This window comes from Hippocampus guttulatus, chromosome 3 (assembly GCF_054856545.1).
Source record: "Hippocampus guttulatus isolate MCC_2025c chromosome 3, RoL_Hgut_1.0, whole genome shotgun sequence".
In the NCBI taxonomy this organism is placed as follows: Eukaryota; Metazoa; Chordata; class Actinopteri; order Syngnathiformes; family Syngnathidae; genus Hippocampus; species Hippocampus guttulatus.
This window is the reverse complement of record NC_141263.1, coordinates 21,008,965-21,030,650: the sequence shown is the minus strand read 5'-3', so window position 1 is coordinate 21,030,650 and position 21,686 is coordinate 21,008,965. Positions and strand designations below refer to the sequence as shown.

General features: G+C 41.8%; 3 protein-coding genes across 4 annotated transcripts in view; 1 reads left to right on the top strand and 2 right to left on the bottom strand.

Moving 5' to 3' along the window:
* Positions 1-8,819, bottom strand: part of LOC147207838 (uncharacterized) — an 85,972-nt gene extending 77,153 nt beyond the window's left edge. The window contains exon 1 of the mRNA XM_086107379.1: positions 8,674-8,819. Within this exon, the coding sequence (XP_085963505.1) occupies positions 8,674-8,819 (146 nt within the window). The remainder of the gene's footprint in view (positions 1-8,673) is intronic.
* Positions 8,808-20,861, top strand: rec114 (REC114 meiotic recombination protein). 2 transcript variants are annotated; one of them, XM_086107388.1, is made up of 6 exons: positions 8,808-9,231; positions 13,106-13,195; positions 16,841-16,924; positions 17,111-17,284; positions 18,829-18,909; positions 20,142-20,861. In XM_086107388.1, the coding sequence occupies exons 1-6, from the start codon at positions 8,818-8,820 to the stop codon at positions 20,304-20,306; spliced, it is 1,008 nt and encodes a 335-aa protein (XP_085963514.1). In that variant the 5' UTR covers positions 8,808-8,817; the 3' UTR covers positions 20,307-20,861. The 2 variants fall into 2 exon arrangements, with proteins under 2 accessions (XP_085963514.1, XP_085963515.1); XM_086107389.1 differs by lacking the exon at positions 8,808-9,231 and adding an exon at positions 11,435-11,604.
* The window catches only part of nptnb (neuroplastin b), a 33,012-nt gene continuing 31,839 nt past the window's right edge, over positions 20,514-21,686 (bottom strand). The window contains exon 9 of the mRNA XM_086107387.1: positions 20,514-21,634. The gene's annotated coding sequence lies outside the window, so the exon portion shown is untranslated. The remainder of the gene's footprint in view (positions 21,635-21,686) is intronic.

The following is a 21,686-nucleotide window of genomic DNA, read 5'->3' as shown; positions in this document are numbered from 1 at the left end:
AAGTTGACAACTTTGATTTGCTTTCGCGGCCCACATAAAATGATGTGGCAGGCCAGAACGGGCCCCCGGGCCTTGAGTTTGACACCTGTAGTTTAGCGTGAGCCTTCAGTTCAGCTAGCATCAGGGGATTACCTTTCACGTTTTCTTTGGCTTTTTAACAACACTTATTGTAAAAGATGGTGTCATTCATAAATCAAGTAAGGCAGCTACGATCTCAATTCAGGCAGCATTAATTCCATGTTTTTGTTCCTCTTTAGCATTTTTTAGGGGTCTTTTTCACACACATTAAATTGAAAATCCGATACAAATTTACATTCTAACAAATTATTTGTGGATTTGAAGACAACATTTTGAAAATGGTGGAAGGTGACTTCTGTCATATAAGATAAGATATCCTTTATTTGTCCCACACTGGGGAAATTTACAATATATGACCTATATATAATATATATATGCAATATATTACAATATGAGACCTCTCGTTGGCTTCCCGTGTGGAATTTGCATGTTCGCCTGCGTGGGTTTTCTCTGGTTTCTTCCCACACTCCAAAAACATGCATGGCAGGTTAATGGAGCACTCTAAATTGTCCCTAGGTGTGTGTGTGAGCGCAGATGGCATGTTGAGGAATTAACATTGCTTAATATGATACGGTTTTCAGTTCCCAAGTGTTGCCAAATTAAATGTAATGACATTTCTTACTTCATGTTGTTGGGACACTACAATGTTGAGCAAAATTAAAGAGAAGACAAATCCTGTTCAGAGCATCTACCACAACAACTGTCCAGAATGGAGAATGAGGGAAGAGGTGCTGGGGGGAGTTGGAGAATAATGTAACTGTGGTGTTGAAGGTGTTAAAAGTAGTCTTGGCAGGCGAATATGGCTGTGGATCCACCTGGGGAGATTATAAATTGATGTGGCAGCATGGGAGATTGTGAGGTGGGAAGGACACACAACATTCCGTTTGTTAGGCAAGCCAAATGCATGGAGCATAGCAGCTGGCTTGCCCATTTTCAAAATGTATATGATGTCCAATCAATCAGTATAATCTCGCCTCCAGATTACAGTCACAATGTTAAACTCTCTTAATACGTGAAGCAGCATTAAACGACGTCAGGGGGCAGGGATGGGGTGAGAACTGACTGTCTGACATGCAAAATGGAAAAAACAACAAAAAAACAATTTTTTAGAGTTGCTCAGGTTTCACACTGCTTCATTTAAGCAAGGAAGGTCACACGGTAGCGTTCAATCATCACAGGGAACCTTCTTCTACCCTGCGGCCAACAACCCCCACTCCGGAATCACCTCTGCAAGGGCTCCCTCCATTAAATAAATTGTGGCATAATAATCTCTTGGCTCAATATTTATGGATGAGAGTGGGCAACCTATTTTGACTCGCCCACTTCCAGGGCTGGGCCAGAACCCTCTGTAATCCCCGTGTTTAACTGTGGCTAAATTAAACGGGGGGAGTTATTCAAGATGAAAAAGAGCGAAACACAGAAGCTGTGCAATGTGAGCGTGTCACACCTCTGTGCAGATTAGCACTATGAAATATTGCGCCAGTATGGGGAAAGGCTGACATGCTGGAGTTTAGTTCATACATGCGACTTGAAAGCAAAAGTTTTCATTTAGCCTGAAATTTTGTTTTGGGTGCTCATTGTTTTACATTAGGGCTTGTGGAACAGGTAGTGCAAAAAACGAGTTGGGATTATTGTTTATCACCAATAGTTGCAAATGTGTTTATCCAGTTGAAGATCGACGGGAAGTAATTTAGGGGTCCGAAACACCCTCCCATAAATCCAATTCAGTTGCGCCCCTTGCAAAGTTAGAAATGCCTTTCTTGATCTCGACCAAATGCATCCATTTTATCTACTGTTCATTTTGCTAGACTCACGGCTGAGCAGGAGCCTGTCCCAGCTGACTTTAGCCGGAGGCGCAGTCCCCCTTTTTAATATTTAAGGCTTAAAGGTATTTTTTCATACAAATATTTACTGCAGTTATGAGATTAATACTGTGTAAAGCATCGTGATGGACAAAGACACATTCCATGTACAAATTCGTGCTGTATAGTGAGGCTTTTATCATCTACATTTAACTTTTTGTGTAAAGTGACCTCTGTCCCCGCCGCACACACACTCTCCACGGTGGTACGTGTCTCTACATCTCCTTTTTTCAATATAGTCAGCAATGTCACACTTGCCGCACCTCACGAGACCAAACAAATCAACAGCGAAACACTCTCAAATCAAGTGTCATCAACACCAGTGAAATAGCCACGGTTGTTATTTCATCTGATGTCTTTACACAGACACACGTATGCAAATATTCACACACGCAGACATCTATTGTCGTTTATGCAATGATGTGGCGTCATCTTTCGTGAACATCTGCATGAAATGAAGTTGAAATGTATTGCTCATTTCTCCAAAATATTTCTACCTCTTCCTGCATCACTGTCATATGAGGTAGAAAGAAAATCACATGTGCCGCGTGATGTTTTTTTGTTTGTTTTAGGGTTTTTGGGGGGGGGCGGGGGCTGCAAGTCACTCGACATTGTGTTTTGTGCGCATGCGTATCAGATCAGGGATGTGTTGTATTAACATTTTTTTTCTAATGTAAACGAGTACATAAAAAGATCGGATTGAATGAAAAATCCAAAAGGGGCCCTGCAGTGGCCTTAATTGCATGCTTTTGTTTCCTTGTTGCCAAATTGCAAGCTTTTCAAACTACTTTCAGATTTGTGTTTCATATTACAAGGCAGTTGCTTTTATTTCCGACTGTCAGTGACAGACAGATTGATACAGACAGTCAGATGAAAACTGTTGATGGTGAATTTTAGCTGCACCTTAAAGCACTTGCTGCAGAAGTGACAACATGTTTTCCCTACTCAGACAATAAAATGTCCATCAATGTTCGGATGAAAACCAGCTGATGTTTGTCTCTTTGCCCAGAGAAATATCCGGGTGAATCCTATCAATGCAACAGCACTGTGTGCCGAGCTCCAGACAAACAATGCGGCGTGATATTAGAATGCAGCTCTCTGATCGCCGAGTGCCTTTTAATTATCTGGTGATTCAGAGCCTAGAGGACACATCTGTTGGAAAATCTTTCACATTTCCCGGTGAGAAAGGAAAGTGTCACACATTATAGCTTTTTTTTTCTCACCTTCCCTCTGCAATGAAGATTCTATTAAGACCCCCCCCCCCACACACACACACACCTCCCCTCTCCTGTTGCACACATTATCAGAGATGGGGTTGGTTGTCCTGCAGTTTCTGTCAATCAGTGAAATCCTTTTGCAACATTCAGCAGGTGAATCCTTCCATCCCCTCTGCCGACGTCTTTCTCTCAACAGTCTTTTATTCCACTTGCGCATTGTTTGCTCAAAACACTTACCTAAACAATTCTTTTTGTCATTAAAAAAAAAAAAAAGTCAGAGGGACAACTGTAAAATAAGTAGATTGCCGGTGGTAACCCAATGTGCTTATTTGCCATTCAAGTGATCCGAAATCAAAGCGAAATTACTAACGACAACCATCCATACTTTTTAATTTATTTTTTTTATAGCGATTGTCCTCACAGTCTCTGGTGAGATGGAACCTATTTCTCAAGCAGTGGTGGCTCATCAATTAGAAGGCCAAACTCCCACCCTGCTGAGTCACAGTGAAAGGGACAAAATTAAAAATAAAAATGAAACATGACAATAAAAATACTTCAAAATATATGTGCATTTGTCTTTAGATTAGCAGGATGAGTAGTATACAGTTAGATTGATTTGTTGATCTCTGGTTTTGGTTGCACAGAACATAGCAGACAGACTCGTTAAATGTGTGACACGCACAGTCGGTCCTCGTGCAATACATACATTATAGATGTGACTGGTGGATTCGATGATGGGGTATGCATCTCTCCAATAAAAGACAATTCGATATTTATGTCGACACATTGGGTGCGATACGCTTCAAAGACGGTTTGATTTTAAAGTGGAACGATGCGATACGCTTGGATTTTATTGGTTCGATGAATAGGGATTATTTGAGATGGGACGGCTCAAATTGGGACGGGATGATGCCATGAGTTTCTTGTTGTCCTTTTACATGCATATGATTGAACTTCTCAGTTCTTTGGATTAAAAAAGAAATCTAATCAGTTCCAATTTGAACAGATCAAACGCCGAAAAGCATCTCGGAACCTCAAAGTTTCCATTGCCTTAATTGTCAATATTTATGATCAAGGGCATAGCATTGATAAATATTAGCAGGGCTCATGCAGAGATACAGAGGAACATTACATGCAGCTCCAATCGGCAGATATTTATGGTCCATCTGGTTTTAAAAGGCTTCCTCGTTTAAAAGAATCTCTTTCATTGGGTGCTCAGTGTCACCATGTCGCTGACCGCATCTCCTCGCTTGAAAGATGCTTGTTCAGAACGGAAGGCGGCCACTGGGTTTTGGATGTAGAAAATGAGGGTGTAGATTGGATTATGATGCCATTTTTAATCCGTCTTTTTCCTTGGCTGGATATCGCTCCTCCCCGCTTCTTAGCGTTACACAATACTTGACACGGGAAGATTTCTGCCGAATTCTGGCGCAGTGACGACTACGTGATTCCTTGTGACACTCTAATTTGAGCTTATAGCGCTAAAGCTTTGAAGCAGACATGGGAATCAAACTTTTAGTCACGGCGACCCTTCTCTTCTGCGGCCCCATTAAAAAGGTCCCACTCAGATCCCTGTGTAGTTTAATTAGACTCATCTTGTCCTGTGCTCATCCTGATTTTGGAGAATGTAGGTGTCCAAAGTAGCGTTTCCCCCTCAGCGCATTAAAACTCAAATACAAGCTGAGTCGTCTCGATGTGCGGTGTCATCTCCCTGACATGACACGCAATTCCCCCCCCCCCCCCCCCCACTCCCTTGCGTCTAACTTTGCTATTATTTTTGAAAAATACTTTTAGTTTAATGCTGACAAACGATTAATGGCACTGACTTCCTCTGAGAGGTAGCATGGTTATGGTGCATTATGGTTTCATTTACTCGTGAAATGGTGCATTAAAAGTGGTGTGCCTCGTACGGTTCCTGTTCGTAGCAGAAAAAAAAAACATGCAAAGAGGGGATAGAGGCGCACGATACATTTTTAGTTCGCTTGATTGGGCTTCACAGCCATAGTTAGAATTATATAGTGGTATCTCCAATGTCCATTTTGTGTGTGTGTGTGTGTTTGGGTGACATCCTTGACTGTTCGACAGCCAATCGCAGACCCCATTATCCTCCCTCAGACCCCAGTCTGTGGGTTGGTTAACCTCTTTTTTTTCCCTTTTTTTTTTTGGAAGCGCATCGCCTCTCTCATGCGATTTAATCTCTACATCTCGTTCAGAGAGTCACACGTGCATCATCTGCATGCAGCTAGAGCAGTGCCGCAGCCTATTTCTGCATCCCCGCTCAAAAAGACATTTCAAAACCGAGGGCCGGAGCCAAACCTCTGACCTTTCGGTTTGAGGACGTTCTCCCCGAGCCCCAAATCACCCTCTCTGGTGACATTTAACACGGTGAGTAAGAGAGCAAGAGAGCTGGATAGAGCAAGGGGGTCAAACGGCAAGGAAGGAGCACAACCATAACGGCCTCCGTGTAACTATGACCAGTTCATATTACAGGAGACGCCCGCTATTCGTGGAGGATGGCGACCGAGCTGAGCAGGAATAGCAAATTTTCATGAATATTGGGCTTTCCCCTAAAAGTGATTAGAAATGTTTATTGTTTCATCCATAAACACACAATGTTCACAAAACACTTTAAAAGCATCTGAATATTGCCACCATCTTACACTGCCACCGTTACTGACGTCTTCTGTTCGTTTTTTTGCTGAAAAAACTGCTATTAGTACGTGTTTTAGGCCGAGATCCTTATATGCAGTCGTGAGAGCCTATCAAAGAGCAAACTTCATTGTTAGCGCGGACCATTCTGAGTAAATGATCTCAGTATCATGAATCGAGACTTCAGGAGGTTCGGTTTACGTTTCACAGAGAATTTTGTGCTGATATGTTTTGCTTTCATTTCATTGTTGATTATTCTGACAACATGAGGCACACGAATATATGACTAGTATTCGGAGTTACCGCCAAGGTACCCAAAGGAGGTGTTGGGAGGAATACCCAACCCTCACCTTGCCACATGGGCCTGCACCCAGACAGCCGCAGCTCAGCACTATTCAAGGGGCAGGGGGCTTCCTCATCAACTGCCATTTTCACCATGGAGACAGATAGTAATGTAAAACACCGCAGAGACATCAATATATTTAAGTTAGGCGCACTTCATACGTAGCAACGCAAGATGTCCACCGGTGACTTCACCTCTCGGGATTGTGAGTCCATGACGTATATGTCACTGCTTCTTAGGCCCAACTTGAATGAATAGAATGGATACGACTTGTGTGTTGACTGACCCAGAACCACCAGTTCCAACCATTGATAAAATCAACTAGCAGTCCTTGACAAGTTTCGAGATATTTTGCTCAAGTTGTTTGAATGGATTCCACTGGTTTTGATGCCGTGTTTAGTTTTAACATGGCAAAACTATCGGGAGACAAAAGCAGACACAGCAAACATGGGCGCAGCCATCTTACACTAGTTGAACTTCCACCTTCGACCTTCGAGATACCTGAATTACTCAATGATTTGTTTCAGCCTTACTAGAATTATACAATCATAAATAATGGCGAGATATGTTGAAGTGTGAGAATTTCACAGGGGCTTGTTTTCACGAAATGGTATATGTTTCGTTTCCGGTTCTAAAGCATCATGAAATATTCACAACCATCCCACTTTTCAGTCGCCCTCTCACAACACCAAAAGATGCTCATTTAGTTGAATGGAAATTCTACAACCCAATGGTTGTTGGTGTGTCACACCTATGGAAGGAGTGGACTGGTGGCATGTCCAAGGTGTATCCCACCTCCCTCCCAAACTGGGACACACTCCATCCCCACCACCCCATTGTGACCTTGCACACGAATCAGCCGAGGCACTAACGGATGGCTGGACTTCACACTTTCTCTCTAGTCACCTGTCCCACATTTGTCCAATTGCCAAGCCATATTTTTTTTCTCCACTCGCTGACAAGGGAAATCACACTTCAATCAAAATCTAACCTTCCCGGGATGTCACTGATCATGTAAAAAAATGTGCTTTGTTCACTGTTGGGGATGAAAGAGGAAGCTGTCTTGTTTCCAATTCCCAGGCACGTCTTATTTTGTCTTTTTTTTTTTCAACTTCACCAAACTCACACTATAATGTGTGCGCTCATCTCTCACAGTCAGACATCTTGTTACAAACCCTTTGATACGTATACGATGGTATGATAGGGTTCGGCATTGCCAATCACGTCCTAATAAGAAAACATTCAATGTGAAAGGGGGAAATGTGCAAGAGTCACAATGTAGCTCCAGTGAATAGCTGCACCGGTGAACTAAGTCTGACACTGGCTGTAATTAAATATTTCCCTCCTTAATTACCGAGCTACAGGAAATGAGCTGGTGGAAAGAAGACGAAGGAAAAAAAAACATTTTCATAATTTCCTATCAAGCTATATGGACACTTTTTATTTTGATTTCACGGTCACTTTTTTTTTCTTTTGCCAATAAATAAGCCCATATATCCCTTGGTGCCTTCTATAAAGGGCTCAGATGATGTTCAAGCACAAATAGTTGCATTACAAAAGCCTTACAAGCACGAATAAAAGGGACCTTTAAAGCCAGTCTCGCCATGCTGTTCACAGGCTTCATGCGGCCATGAATCAAGATGCATATGGCCAATAACAAACTCAAGGGCACTAAGGAATCTGCAGAAGATAAAAAGAAGACTGCCTAAGCTGATCCTAACACAACGTGTCTTATAATTCAACGTACGTATAGTTTATTTGACTTCTTTTCAAAATAAAATGTCACGCAGGCTTTGTTGCAATATCGAATGTGACAATACTTAACCATCAGGTAGAAACAAACAATAAGCTTCCAATTGCACATATATGAGAGAGGCTGTGTGTACACGGTTTTGGCCACTGGTGGAAAACCGAGGACGACTGGGCCATATATGGCCAGTGAGAGTATTTGATCCAATATGACAATCTATATATAAGCAAATAAAACCTCAGAGGAACAAAAGAATAAAACTACATAGATCCAATTTCTCTAGTGCTCATCCTCTTGATTATAAAACACAATACAATACATATTTAGTTATTTATTTATTTATATAGCACTTTCACAATCTCGGTTGCGGGTGAACTGGATATCCCAGCTAATTTTGTTTAAGAGGTCGGGCACACCCTCAACATGTTGCCATACTATATGCATATTTACACCTATGGACAATTTAGTCATCAATTAACCCACTTCGTTTTCTGAAGAGGAGCCCGAGCACTGAGAGAAAATCCTGCAGGAAACATTCAAACTCAACACTGGAAGGCCACAGCCTGGATTCAACCTCAGAACTGTGAGGCAAATGCCACTCGTCCAAAAATGCGTGATATAATATTGTATAAAACGTGAAATATTTGTAAGCATCATTTTTCATATATGATAGCACTTGAATGAGAACAAATAGCCCCTGATCAGAATAAGGATTGATGATCTAAAAGCGTCAAAACAGCAAGATAGCATACTTCAGTATACTATTTTGTTTACCTGAAATCACTGTAGGGGTGAATAATCCAAAATCCGGCAGATTTAACCCGCTCCTGTTCCCGCTCCACCGCCTTCTCGCTTCCAAACATCCTCAGGGAGAACTTGTTGACCCCCGGCTGGAGCATAGCCCCGAACTGACGGTGCATGAAGCCGGCCTGGTACAAGCGCTCGTCGTCAGGCAAGATCTGTTCAATTCCATCCAACTTTATGAACCCGGACTGGGCGTCCGCTTGGGACTCGCTCGGAGGTGCGCTCTCGCCGTTGCCGGCGGACGCGCCACCTCCACCGGCCTCTTGCGCGCCTTGCTCCGGGGCGCTCTCACCGATCGCTCCCGGGGGGCTCTCCTCGCTCGGGGTGACGTCCCCCTCAGTGATGAGTCGCCTCTCCTCTGCCGAGTCCGAGTCGTGCACATGGCGGCTGGTGATGGACGAGAGGCTGCCACGGAACCTCCGGCAGTCTCCGTTGGAGCTGGTCTTCAACGGTCTCCCGATGTCGGTCTCCATGATGAGCGACTCGCCGCTTTTGGTCTCCCCGATGCCTCTGCAGCTTCCCACGGAGGTGGGTGACGGCAGCGGCTTCATCCGAATGCTCTTCCTGCGCGTGTCCTTGTCCGCGTCTTCTCCTTCACCCATGATGGACGTTTTGTGTCCAATGTGCTGGGGCAAACTGTAGAGCCGTTTACGCATGGACGAATGCAACCTGTCCATTATGTCATGGAGCAAAAATTGACCAAATCTAGATTTGTAGGGCAAACTGAGCAGCACCGCGTGGTGCTTCTGATCTCCTTGCGAGCGATCCCCGAAAGCCTGCAACACATGACACACTCGCCTTGCCGCTTCCGAGGACGGTGATAGTCGCTCTTAATAAAATAAACTGCACATTTTTTGGCTCTCTTGAAATGACGACTTGACTATACCTGACAGCTCGCGTGCGTCCTCCTCACGCACAGCCTGGGCGGTCCGCACGGCCACCTCGCACATCTTTACGCCTCTCCGCCTGCATGGCGCGCAGAAGTGGGGGGGAAACTGCCTGAAAGTCACCTTTGCCTGACATGTGAGAGACGCGCCGGCGGATGGAGGAGTAGGTGGGGAGGCAGAATGGAAGGGTCATCAGCAGGCTCGCTCCTCTCGCCGAGGCGACGTGAAGGCGACAATTAAGATGGGAAACATGCACACCGCGTTCCATGCGCTGACATCACCCCAATCCATCCAGCGCGGCCGAGGAGTGTTCAGGTGAACGTGTGAATATGCATGATCTGGTTGTGTTGCCATAGGAGCGGGGGTTGGTGGTGGTTGGGGGGGGGGGCATCTTGTTTAAAGGGGAAATGTGCTTCCCATTCTTAAAACGCGAGGAGGGAGAGGAGATGGGAGGCTACAGGTAGGTCATTGCTTGAACCCTGCGTAGCGAATAAGAAGTGGAAACATTACGTGATCCATGCGGGTGAAAGCGGACTGATAATGGTGTGGTGGATGCTGCCAGAGACTTGATTCTCTAATTGAGCGTAATTGCTATAATTGCGTGCAATTATGGATACATCATTTGCGAGTTAAACTGATTACAAATGGGTCAAGGTTGTACTGTATTGGAAATACAGCGGCGTAGATACCCCGCGACTCAATGGGTTTCGTGAGTTGGTTACCAAGTTATAGAAATGCCAGCTGAGCTGAAATCTCCAGTGATTTCCTGAATGTTCAATTTAATTTGAATTTGCAGGCATGTTTTCCTCAAAATAATTATTTTTATGCCACAATTTTACATCTTTGTATTGTATCCTTATATATTATTTTAATATAACGACGCTTACTTTCCAGTTTACAGTTGTTCATTGTATTTCCAACCAATTGTGTGTAAAGATTATTCCATGTCGGTCAAATATGCAGATCAGGGAATGTTCAGGAACAGGGAGTGAATACTAACAAGTTATGCCCAAGTGGGAACGTAGGCACATAGTATTCACTATTCCATCTGTGCAATCTCAAGTCAACATCAAGGTCTGTGCAAAATCAAGACAAAAGCAGTATGGTCGTAATTAAGTATAGACATGAATACATATAACGTAATCACTATTAAGCAACGGGTAACCCAGCGGGCATGTGACATCATTTTGACATCAATGTTATGTTGAAGACTGATTTTGATGTGATACTGATGTTGCATTGACATCAAAGGCCCACCATGGTATAGGTACCATTTTTAAAGCCTGCCAAAACATAAACAAAAGTTTTACTGTTAACGTATTGTTGATTGTGTTTCCAAAATCACCAAAACAGGGCATAAATTGACACATTTAATGTTTCTAAAACTGTGATAAAGCACACAGTGGCAAAATAAAAGTATGGATGAATTACACAAAAGCTCTGTTTTTTTGTACACCAACTGCTAGTTTCAGGTTATATTAATTATTTATGAATAAAGAAAAATGATATGTTTGAGGAAGCCGAGGATACAATTTAGGGTGCCTTGTAAATCCTGCCCAGCAACTTGTGAACAGAGAACCACATGAAAAAAAACCGGAAATGAATCCGAATCCCCCATTTATGTTTCTGTGGTGGATATTTATTACAACTGAAAATATAAAATGAACGAAATAAACCAATTTCTGTGTAGATGAAATGCGTTAAAGTAAGAACAAGAAGTAAAACTTTAAATCACCAAGCCAATTTGTCATTCAAACGCGGCACTTTTTCCCCGAATGTTTCAAAACTTTATTATCACTCGACGACAAACAGACACTTACACACGTGAATAGTAACATACGCTTGTTTACCGAGGCACCCTACACTCCCTTGTATTGACTGTTTGAGACACAAAAAGTCGAATAACAACATTAGTAACTTACTTTAAATGGCCAGCACTCTGAATTGGAGATTGAAACGTTATGGACGACTTATTCCAGTCTCGGGTAAAACCGGCAAGAGAGAATCCTGGAAAGTAAGTACCGATTAACCACCTCGATGCAAATTTAGACTACCGATATCTTGCTAGCGTTTGTCTCACTTTTGCTCTTAAAAATTACTCCTCGTTGTGCTCAACTATGATTAGGTGATGGTTTATACATATATATCTATATATACAGTATATATAGATATATATAGATATATGTACGGTATGTATATCTATATATATATGTGTGTGCGTGTATTCTGCCTCATCGCATAAGATTTTTTTCCTCCCCTCTTAGCTGTCACCAGGAACAATGACAATGGCTGTGTTTTTACTCAACCGCTTGGCAAGCTATCACAGGGTGACAGCAAGCCAAAACGCATCATAATAGCAGAACCTGAAAAAAAAAAAGAGCCAGTGGTTACTCGTCCAATTATTTGTGTGTGTCTGTGTCTGTGTGTGTATTTGACAAAGGGATCATGTAGGGGTCAATTAACTGTGATTGCAGTTAACCTCTGATTTGTATGGATATTGAAGCAATTCTTCCCCTAAGGAAGTAATGGGTATACTGTAGTTGTAACAAGTGTCAAAATAATGTCACCGCTGATAATATTAAGAGATTAAAAAAATGAAACATTGCAAAGCAAACATACAGTACAGTTCCCAGATGTCTGAATGAAGGGTCTCTGTCATTATTCCGTCAAAATACACAAAGAACAAAAAAAAAAAAACAAAACCCCAGAACACTTCACATTGACTTTTAAATGCTGTGTACGCCACAGTACAATGACGACATGAGCTAGGATGTTGCGACAAAGCAAGCGGGACTCGGTGTCTTCGCAGCTTCCTTGTTATATGTTGTACTTTTGAACCCCCTATCAAATTTTTGGTGTGTTCTTGAACACTATGAGGCGACCTCCAGATCACCCGTTCAGACTTACTGTATGCATCCAGATTTCAAATGAATGGCACTTGTGAGAAGCCACCTCTGGCTCATTTGGAGGAAGCATTTCATCAACAAGCCGCTGAATTACACTCATCAATGAATGTCCTGGCGCAAGAAATTCCGACCATTGACTTAAGTGTGTCACTTGAGCATCTTCATGGAATCTATGCACGCTGGGAAGAGCGATGCTAAAATAAGGGTGTTCCTTGTCAAATCACACCCCGTGTGCATTCTACCAAAGACATAAGTGCTTCTCCTCTTCAGCACTCCAGAGGCTGTACTAAGTCCAGCATTCCGTGAAGAAGGAACATCATTTGCACGTTTAGAATTTTTTCAGCTGTTACTACAGTCACTCATGGCATGAGTCTGCTGATTCGTACCGACGTGCGAGGTAATGGGGTTGTTCGCAAGACGAACTGCCCAACAGCCGTAATGTGTCCTTATTGCATTATGCTGATGGTCAAACATGATATCAAATTAATTGGCAAGAAAGGATCAGTGCCAGCAGACTTTTTCTTCATAATGATTAAGAATTAAAATGGCAATTTTTCTCTATGTACTCTTTAAGACGACATCTTTTTTATTTCTTTTTAACCTCTCCAGATATTTGAAGCAAAAAAGAATGAGCCTGAAATTATCGCCACGATCGTGGACTCTGGATACCTGATGGTCTTGCAGGGACAGGAATGCTTGGTAAGAGATTCATTCTGATGGCTCTTAGGGCCCGACCGATTAATCCGGCCAATTTAATCGGCCAATATTAGCTCTTTTAAAATCTGCAAAAATTGGACATTTCCCCAACAACAAAAAACGCAAAGTATGACAAAACAGTCAACTATTCTGTCTGTAATTCTTACCTTTATTGTGGGACCAAAAATCAGCCAATTAATCGGTTATCAAAATTTTATTCTGCCAAATATCATCAGCAGCATGGCCCTCTAAAAATTCAAATTCTTCTGATGTTGCTGTTGCTTTACACGCTTGTGCAGGGATTAAAAATTGTCTTTCCGATCTTTCCCCTTGTCACAGACATGCATTGCCATCACAAACATGCACACACATGCTTCATTGTTTCTTTATATATTTTAATGACTCAGCAGTACATAACTCAACAATTGCATTTATTGACACAAAATAACCTGACACCCCTTCCGGGCTCATCTGAAAATATATGTACAGTAAGTATTGCATTAAAACTCATGAGAGGTGAGTGTGCGTGATGCATTAAAACCTGGGGGCCAGACAGGGCAGAGGAGCAGTGCGTCTGCACCCAGGAAACGCCAGAAACTTGCTGATCCCAGTTCACCGGTTCACTTTCTTTGCCCTGACCCCCCCTCACCCCCAGGTAACCCTGAATATGTCCGTGCCAGGAATTGTCAGGTGTGAGTGTGTGCTCAGTGTGTGATTTAGAAGGTGCAAATCCTGCAGGGCGGGCTGTACAAAGAAGTAGCAGTCATTACATTACATTTAGTTTAACAGCGTTATTGTTAAATGGAATATTCACACAGGCAAAGAGGAATCGCAGATCTAGGTTGAGCATGCTGATTGAAAAATGACCAGTTTTCTACATAATTATTTAGTTCAATATTTTATCTCTGCCATATGTTTTTTTGATTGCAGTGTCTATTTAACCACGACTTAATTTTGCTTATTTTTTCATCCATCCATCCCATCCATTTTCCGAACCGCTTGATCCTCACTAGGGTCGCGGGGGGTGCTGGAGCCTATCCCAGCCGTCTCCGGGCAGTAGGCGGGGGACACCCTGAATCAGTTGCCAGCCAATCGCAGGGCACACAGAGACGAACAACCATCCACGCCCACACTCACACCTAGGGACAATTTAGAGCGCCCAATCAGCCTGCCATACATGTTTTTGGAATGTGGGAGGAAACCGGAGCACCCGGAGAAAACCCACGCAGGCCCGGGGAGAACATGCAAACTCCACACAGGGAGGCCGGAGCTGGAATCGAACCCGGTACCTCTGCACTGTGAAGCCGACGTGCTAACCACTGGACTACCGGGCCGCCTTATTTTTTCATTTTCACAGAATTGTTTTCTTAGTGAGCTAGAGTAAAAAAGTACTGGCTGTAAATATTTATTTGGGAGGTAAATCTCAGAGCATGCACAATCTTGCAGATAGATTGTCTCCACTGCTGTCGTGTGTTGACCTTGTGTAAACCAACATGCATTTTCAGACTACTTGTTTACACCAGGCCATCGATAACACGTTTCAGAAATGCTAACAAGGTGATAATCCCATTTTTGTTGGTTTAATTGTTTTAAGATTGGCGCATGTCAGGAGGGACGAAAGAGTCTTAAAGCCCTCCTGTGTTAGCGGTGATGAGGCAAAAACAAAAAAGGAAAAAAAAAGGAGGTGGTGAAAGTTTCCAACTGCTCGTCACCTCTTTGGACGTTAATCTCGATGTCCTGAATACGTGATCATTGCCATACCGAAATCTGGCGCAAGGCAGCAATAAATTCTGATGTTCCACATGCACACATTCGACTCCGGAACGTGCTCATCCATGAAACTGCTTGCCACATACCGCCACTCTCTGCTCTGTAATTCACAAAATAAATTACGGCCTGGCTGCATCTGCAAATGTCATGCTTGCGATTCCGGCAATTTATAGTTTGTCACACTTGTTATTATACTGTAGATGGCCTGCATTATTATAGATTGCAACATTTAATAACATTGCCATTAATTAGTAATGTGGGTTTCCAAATGATAAGCCTGGTTAGGAGATGTGTGAGTTTATCACCTGCAACTGAATTACAGCAGGATTGAGCAGTAATCTCAGTGTTGTTGATGGTCATCCATCTGTGGTGGCTGTTTTCTGACAGCAATAAATTTGGCAGGAATTTTTGTTTACAAAAGTGTAAAGGTAGTAGTACAATATAATGGAACTTCGAAACACAATTGCTGGACAAATCTCTTAAGTGGAGTTTTCTTGTTCTTCCCGTTCTCGTGTGGGTTTTCTCCAAGTACCCTGGCATCCTCCTAAAACTGGCCATCAGCTTGATTGCGAGTGTGAATGGTCGTTTGTCTATGTGTGCCTTGCCACGAGTGAATGAAAATGGATGGATAAATTTTAAATTTAGATTATTTTTACACCTGTATGACAATGAATATTATACATATTCCGATCTGCATCTAAACATTGCCTTTTTGGTTAATAATTGTATTCTTCTATGATGGCGACCGTTTTATCCTGGACCACAGAGGATTTCCATTTGTAATGGTTTTTTTTTTTCAAAATCTGAACAACTGGGTTGATCAGCATTCTGAATGTTATTTTCAGAACTCAGGGGCTCCACTGGATGCCTCTGACGATTGTGTATAGTAACTAATAAATATCTCACTGCCTTGTGGACAACAAACACAATAATAGTCGGTGTGCTGAGTCACAGATATCTTGCGTTCGCCAGTCAGGATGATATTCAGGTCAGACTGCGACTAGCTTTTTGCCCAGGATGATAGAGCACCGTATTATAGATTGGTGCTGTAAGCGCTCAGGAAAGTTTCAAATATCGTGAGCTTAGGAGAGCCCACAGGTCGGACGATAAGGCTCGGCGGGAAAAGATGCTGTGAACTTTAATTTTCTGTGTTTGAAAGAATAGTGTGATGTCAGTTACGGCCTTCAGAGCACCTGCTGTAGACATGTCGTCAGCAGGATAAAATCAGCACAGCCTTTAAGGTGGCTCGACTCGGGAACTCTACAAAAGTGACAAAGTTTACTTTTCACGATGGGTGGGCTAAGAATTTGTGGAACGAATTGGTGATTAAAAGTGTTTTGAAGTGTCCACCCATCTATAGCGCTCGTCCTTCTCGGGGTAACTGGTGAACTGGATATTATCCCAGCTGACACTGAGCAGGACGCCTGGTGCACCTTGAACTGGTCGTCCGATATTCACACTCGCACCAATGGACAATACTTTATAGGGTCTTCAATGAACCTACAATGTCTGTTGTCTCTCATAATAAATGTATTTTGAATCCTACCTGTCAAAATAAACTTCACTTAGGAGCCATATATGTCTTCAAAAGTAACTGAGAAAATAGAGACCCCTGCTGACAAACTTTAGTAACAGTAATCATTTGCCTGGGGAACATCAAATGAAATGGTGTAACGGCAATTGTCATTTGTTTTCTTCGGAATGAATCTGATACGTTTCCAAAAAATCAACATTTAAAAATGCTGAGTTTTTGGAGAGTGTGCACACACATTAATCAATATCAAAATATATAAAGAGATACTAGTACCAGATTTACCAGAAAGCCAATTTCCATCTGTACTCCAATGTACTATATATTTCCCACTTTTACTATTGCAGGAGACAATTCCTCTGATTAATGCCAGCGATGTTTTCAAAGTCCACCAGAAATCAGACAACCTGCTGCTTCGCAATACCGTGAAGGTGAGCTGTTTGACTGTAGCTTTTTATTAAGTGCCTGTCAAGTTATTGCCCGCGACGTTTGTTTTTCCCCTTACGTTCTCTAAAAACACCTCACAACAACCTTTTGGTTCTAATGAGATGCTGATTAACAAAGAGAATATTCACGTCTCCACTTGGAGTGACAGCGGCGACATTGTGTGTCTTCAGGGATCGGGCCGCGTGATCAGGATGCAGTTTGACGGCAGGAACAAGGCACAGGCCATCAAAGAGTGCTCAAGTGCTGCAGAAAAACTCCGGGAGTATCTGCCTGTCAACACTCTCGATGATGCGCTGCCACCAAATAATCAGCCACCCACTGATGTCCCTGCGCCGATGACACAGGTGACCCATTTTGCTATTTATTTAATTCAAAATAAAATACAATTTTTTGCTATAACACTGGCCAACAGCAAATTTTAATCAAAGATGGCTTGATGTGTCTCGAAACCTATTTTTCACACTGTTTAAAAATATATATCTTTTCCAGCACATCAGGTTTTTGAGATATTTACATTTTTTTCAAGTTTGACCTCGATGGATTTTACCATGCATTGTAATTTATAGCTTGGATATTTCAGAAATAAATCCGTATGTTGGTGAAATAACACTTACTAACTCATAAATGTTAAGTATATATTCCTATATCACATATTATATTATTCTTATAGTACAATATTATTAAAATAATAAAAACTTGATGTGCTAGAGAAAAAAAAACTGGTCACAGAATATCCAAATCAGAGAGTTCTTGTCATCCAAGTGTTCATCATTTCCAACTAACGTGATATTGAGACGCTTGTTAACGCTGGACAAAAGGACTTTGACTTTTCCGGACTGTTTGCAGCTTTTATTGAGCCCGCTTACTCCACTCTAGTTTCAGCCGGATATTGGTCTTTTCTTGACTTGGGGGGGGGGGGGGGGGGGTGTCAGAGTGAAGAAGCAAGTTAATGTCTTGATGCTAAGGTCTAATGAGCCATGCATTATTTTAAAACATTTGACATAATGAGGTGAATTTTTTTCCCCCAAAATTCTGATCAATGATCAAATGTAATTTAGTGCAATCTGGGAACAGCACTCAGTTGGACAAAGAGTGTATTGCGTTTGCATTTGATGCATTCAAATTAGAATTCTGATCTGTTATGCATTTCTAATTACTTTTTTTCACATAGATTTTTTTTACAAGTAAAATACTGACGGTAAACTGGATGTCTCCTTTTAGTTATTGCTGTGGAGACCGTATCTGACAGCTGATTTATCAGGGTTGTCTCAACTAGGTCAGTTTCATGGACTCGGACACTAGATGGCGTTATTTACAATACTGTCATCTTTAGAGGTCACATTGTTGCCGGTAGCTTGAGGGACTGATTTACTTATGCAGTATAGTCAGTCTTGACTATCTAGTCGATCGACTACCTTATATTTATTGACCCACAAACGACTATTGAATATATATATTTTTTTACTTACAAGGTCACTAACGTTGACCCTGACAAATGAATGATAATACACAACTCAGTGCTAAAAATAAGATGCTAAATCCCATTGACACCGTAAGACTTTTGCAAGATTTTTGGTTCTATTTGGGAACATCTTGAATGTAATTGTTTGAATATTTTATTCGTATTTTGACTCAACACTGGGTAGTGAGCTAATTCCATGTCAGGGGATGAGACACAAAGGTGTGCATCGTGCCAACGGGGTGGAATGTGACCTTTTAGTGAACAGACACACCGAAGGAGTTCCCAGCGCAGATGAAAGAGCTTTGAAGAGGGGAAGCAAGAGTGGGATATTTTCAATTAGTAATGAAGCCAATTGATTGGACTCTCTAGTCTGCAGCATCGTGCTGCGTCTGGTCACATCTTTCTCATTTCGTTTTGTGTTTGAAGCCGTGTCCACAGCAGGGTGAGGCCGCTGGAGGCGAACCAGAGGTTGCCCATGGATCACTGTCCATCAAGCGTCTTGCCCAGGTATTTGATACAAGTCGTCTTCAGCTAACTACTAGCTAACTAATACACAGGGGAGGCAATTTTTTTATCCCCAGCACCCTTTTAACTTATAGAAAAAGCAAGCGGAAGTTACATTCAAAATGGCAGTACATTCTTTATTTGTTCTTACCGAATGGGAATTGCTTTGAAAAAGGCTATTTTCCACCAGCATTAAGTTGGATCCACTTCAACAGATGTGCCATCTCTCGTTCCTCGTTTTAAAATTGGAAATTGAAACAACAGAAAACGGACCTTCATCTGATTTTCTATTATGTGTTCATTTAACACACGTCGGGAAACAAAATACGACCGTTTACAGTATTTGTTTCCCTCGAGCTTGCTTTGCCAAGAACCCGAAAGATAGTCTTATTATGCTGCAACAAATTACGGATATATTTGTTTCTCAACTTGTGTGAAATAAACATATAAGAGAAGACCAATTTCCAGTTTTTAAATGAGAAATGAGATATGGCTCGTTCCTGTTCGATGGAGACAGCAAACACTGCCTTCTAGCGGATGGAGGAGTGATGGCTTCCCCAAATATGAATATCGGAGACCTGTGTGTGAATATCTTCAAACGGCGTTTAATAATAAATTCGTGTGCCCTCTCATCCACAATTCACACACAGAATTGAATATTTAAAAATGCTAAACATGACACAAAACAAACAAACACATCGTGCATATATTTGTGGATAAACGCGAATATGGCGTATAATATTTGTGGATCTGAAAAACCCGTGAAAAGTGTGAAAATCGCACATACATTCTTGGATCTCAAAAATGTCTGAATATCGTGCATATATTTGTGGATCTCATAAACGCGAATATGGCGTATATTTGTGGACCTGAAAAACACGTGAAAAGTGTGAAAATCCCACATACAATCTTGGATCTCAAAAATGTCTGAATATCGTGCATGTATTTGTGGATCTTAAAAGCACATTTGAAAATCACAAATATGGTTGTGTGAATAATGTGGAAACAAATCTCTCCCCATAGAAGTCGCCCAAATGAGCCCCAGTCAAAAGAAGATAGATACAGATGGGCTACACTAAATTATGATTTTTTGTTGTTGTTGTTGTTGTTGCCGCCTACGCCATCTCATGTGGGCAGAGCACGGTGTGAAAGTTCGACGATGATTTGGAGGATTTGTCTAAAAAATGAGCTTTCGAGGACCTATCGTACTGATGTATGCAATTGAATTTCAATAGAACCTCTTGGGAGAGATGCCTCTGGCATTACCTGGGCTGTACCGTCACGCATCTTCAGAACTTAGAGACCTGGACGCCTTCGTGCGCATATGTCTGTTGGATCCCAGCTTCCCCGCTTTGGTGGAGCAGGTGGAAGGCGAGCTGAGGAAAATACTCGAGGAGTGAATCATCATTGACAACTGCTAGGCAGAGAGGAGGTCAAGTCAACGCTGCGCTTTTGTGTTTGTTTGCTGTTTTTCCCACGCCGTTCCCTACGTAGGAGTTCACTCGCTTTGCGCTGCCAATGTCAACAGCGTCGTGGTTATACATTAGCACGTACGGCATTTCAGATTGTTGATTAGATTAACGCAGCTTGAACAAAACTCAATTCCGTTTTTGTTTTTTTTTGTTTTTTATTCAGAAAAAAAATAGTGGTCTGATTCATATGTTTCATCGTGGCTATATACTCTGTTCCTTCTGTTCTCACATCAGTTCAGGTCCGTTTCCCACCGCAACACACGTCATCATACATTGTATTGAAAGGAGGAGTCATGCAGCTACAGCAGTTAATGTCGCTATGCCAGCATCCAAGGGATCCCACGATATTAAAGCTTGACTGTTTAAAACAAACTGCCCTCCATTTAATCTATTCAAGAATACATTTTGCATAGGATTATAGCCATGCTATATAGTCAAATAAAATTAGAAAATAAAAATAAATTCGAAAATGTTTAAAAAAAATATCTTTTTTTTTGTTTTTTACAGATTTCCTATCCTTTGAACACTCATACTGCAACATATACAAGACACTCTAAGTTACTCTCAAAATGAAATTAAAGTTATACACATACCATTGATATTTAGTTTGATAAACACACATTATTCATTTTCTGTATTCACTCTCCATTAAATTTTAAATACTGCCAGTCACTGAAGCCCTTGCTTCACGATAAAAGCTCTGTTAAAAGTGAACTTGTCACAAAATCAAACATTAAATGACCATAATATGCTGTACAAATGTTCAAGAAGAAAAAAATGTTGAGATATATATGTATATATATATATATATATAAAGGATGACTCTATAAAAAACCTTTTGGGATGCAAAACAAAAGCCACATGAGGGACACAGAAGATGTCTATTCTGGGTATCCTATTGCGTAATTATTTTGCATGCATTTACATGATATGTCATACAAAAGGGCAGGATCGGCTCATCTGAGGGCCATGATTAAAATCAATTAAGGAGACCTCAACATCACATCGGGAAAAAAAATTGCGTACACCTTTGCAGTGATTTGCAGTCACAGTTCATCATCCTGACATCTCCACTCGACAAGGCATGCTTTAAGACTCCCCACACCGCTTGCTCCTTGTTGCCAGTGTTATGCTGATATTGTTTCTTGTAAAAAGAGACCAGATATGCTTGTATTTTTTTCTCTCTCTCTCTCAAGATAGGCTGCAACTGAGCTGCTGCCGTGTAGCCAAAAAAACCTGCAGTTTCACCATCTCATCTGTGAAGAGAAAATAAAGAGAAGGCATGACCACAGATAATCCTCGGCAGCG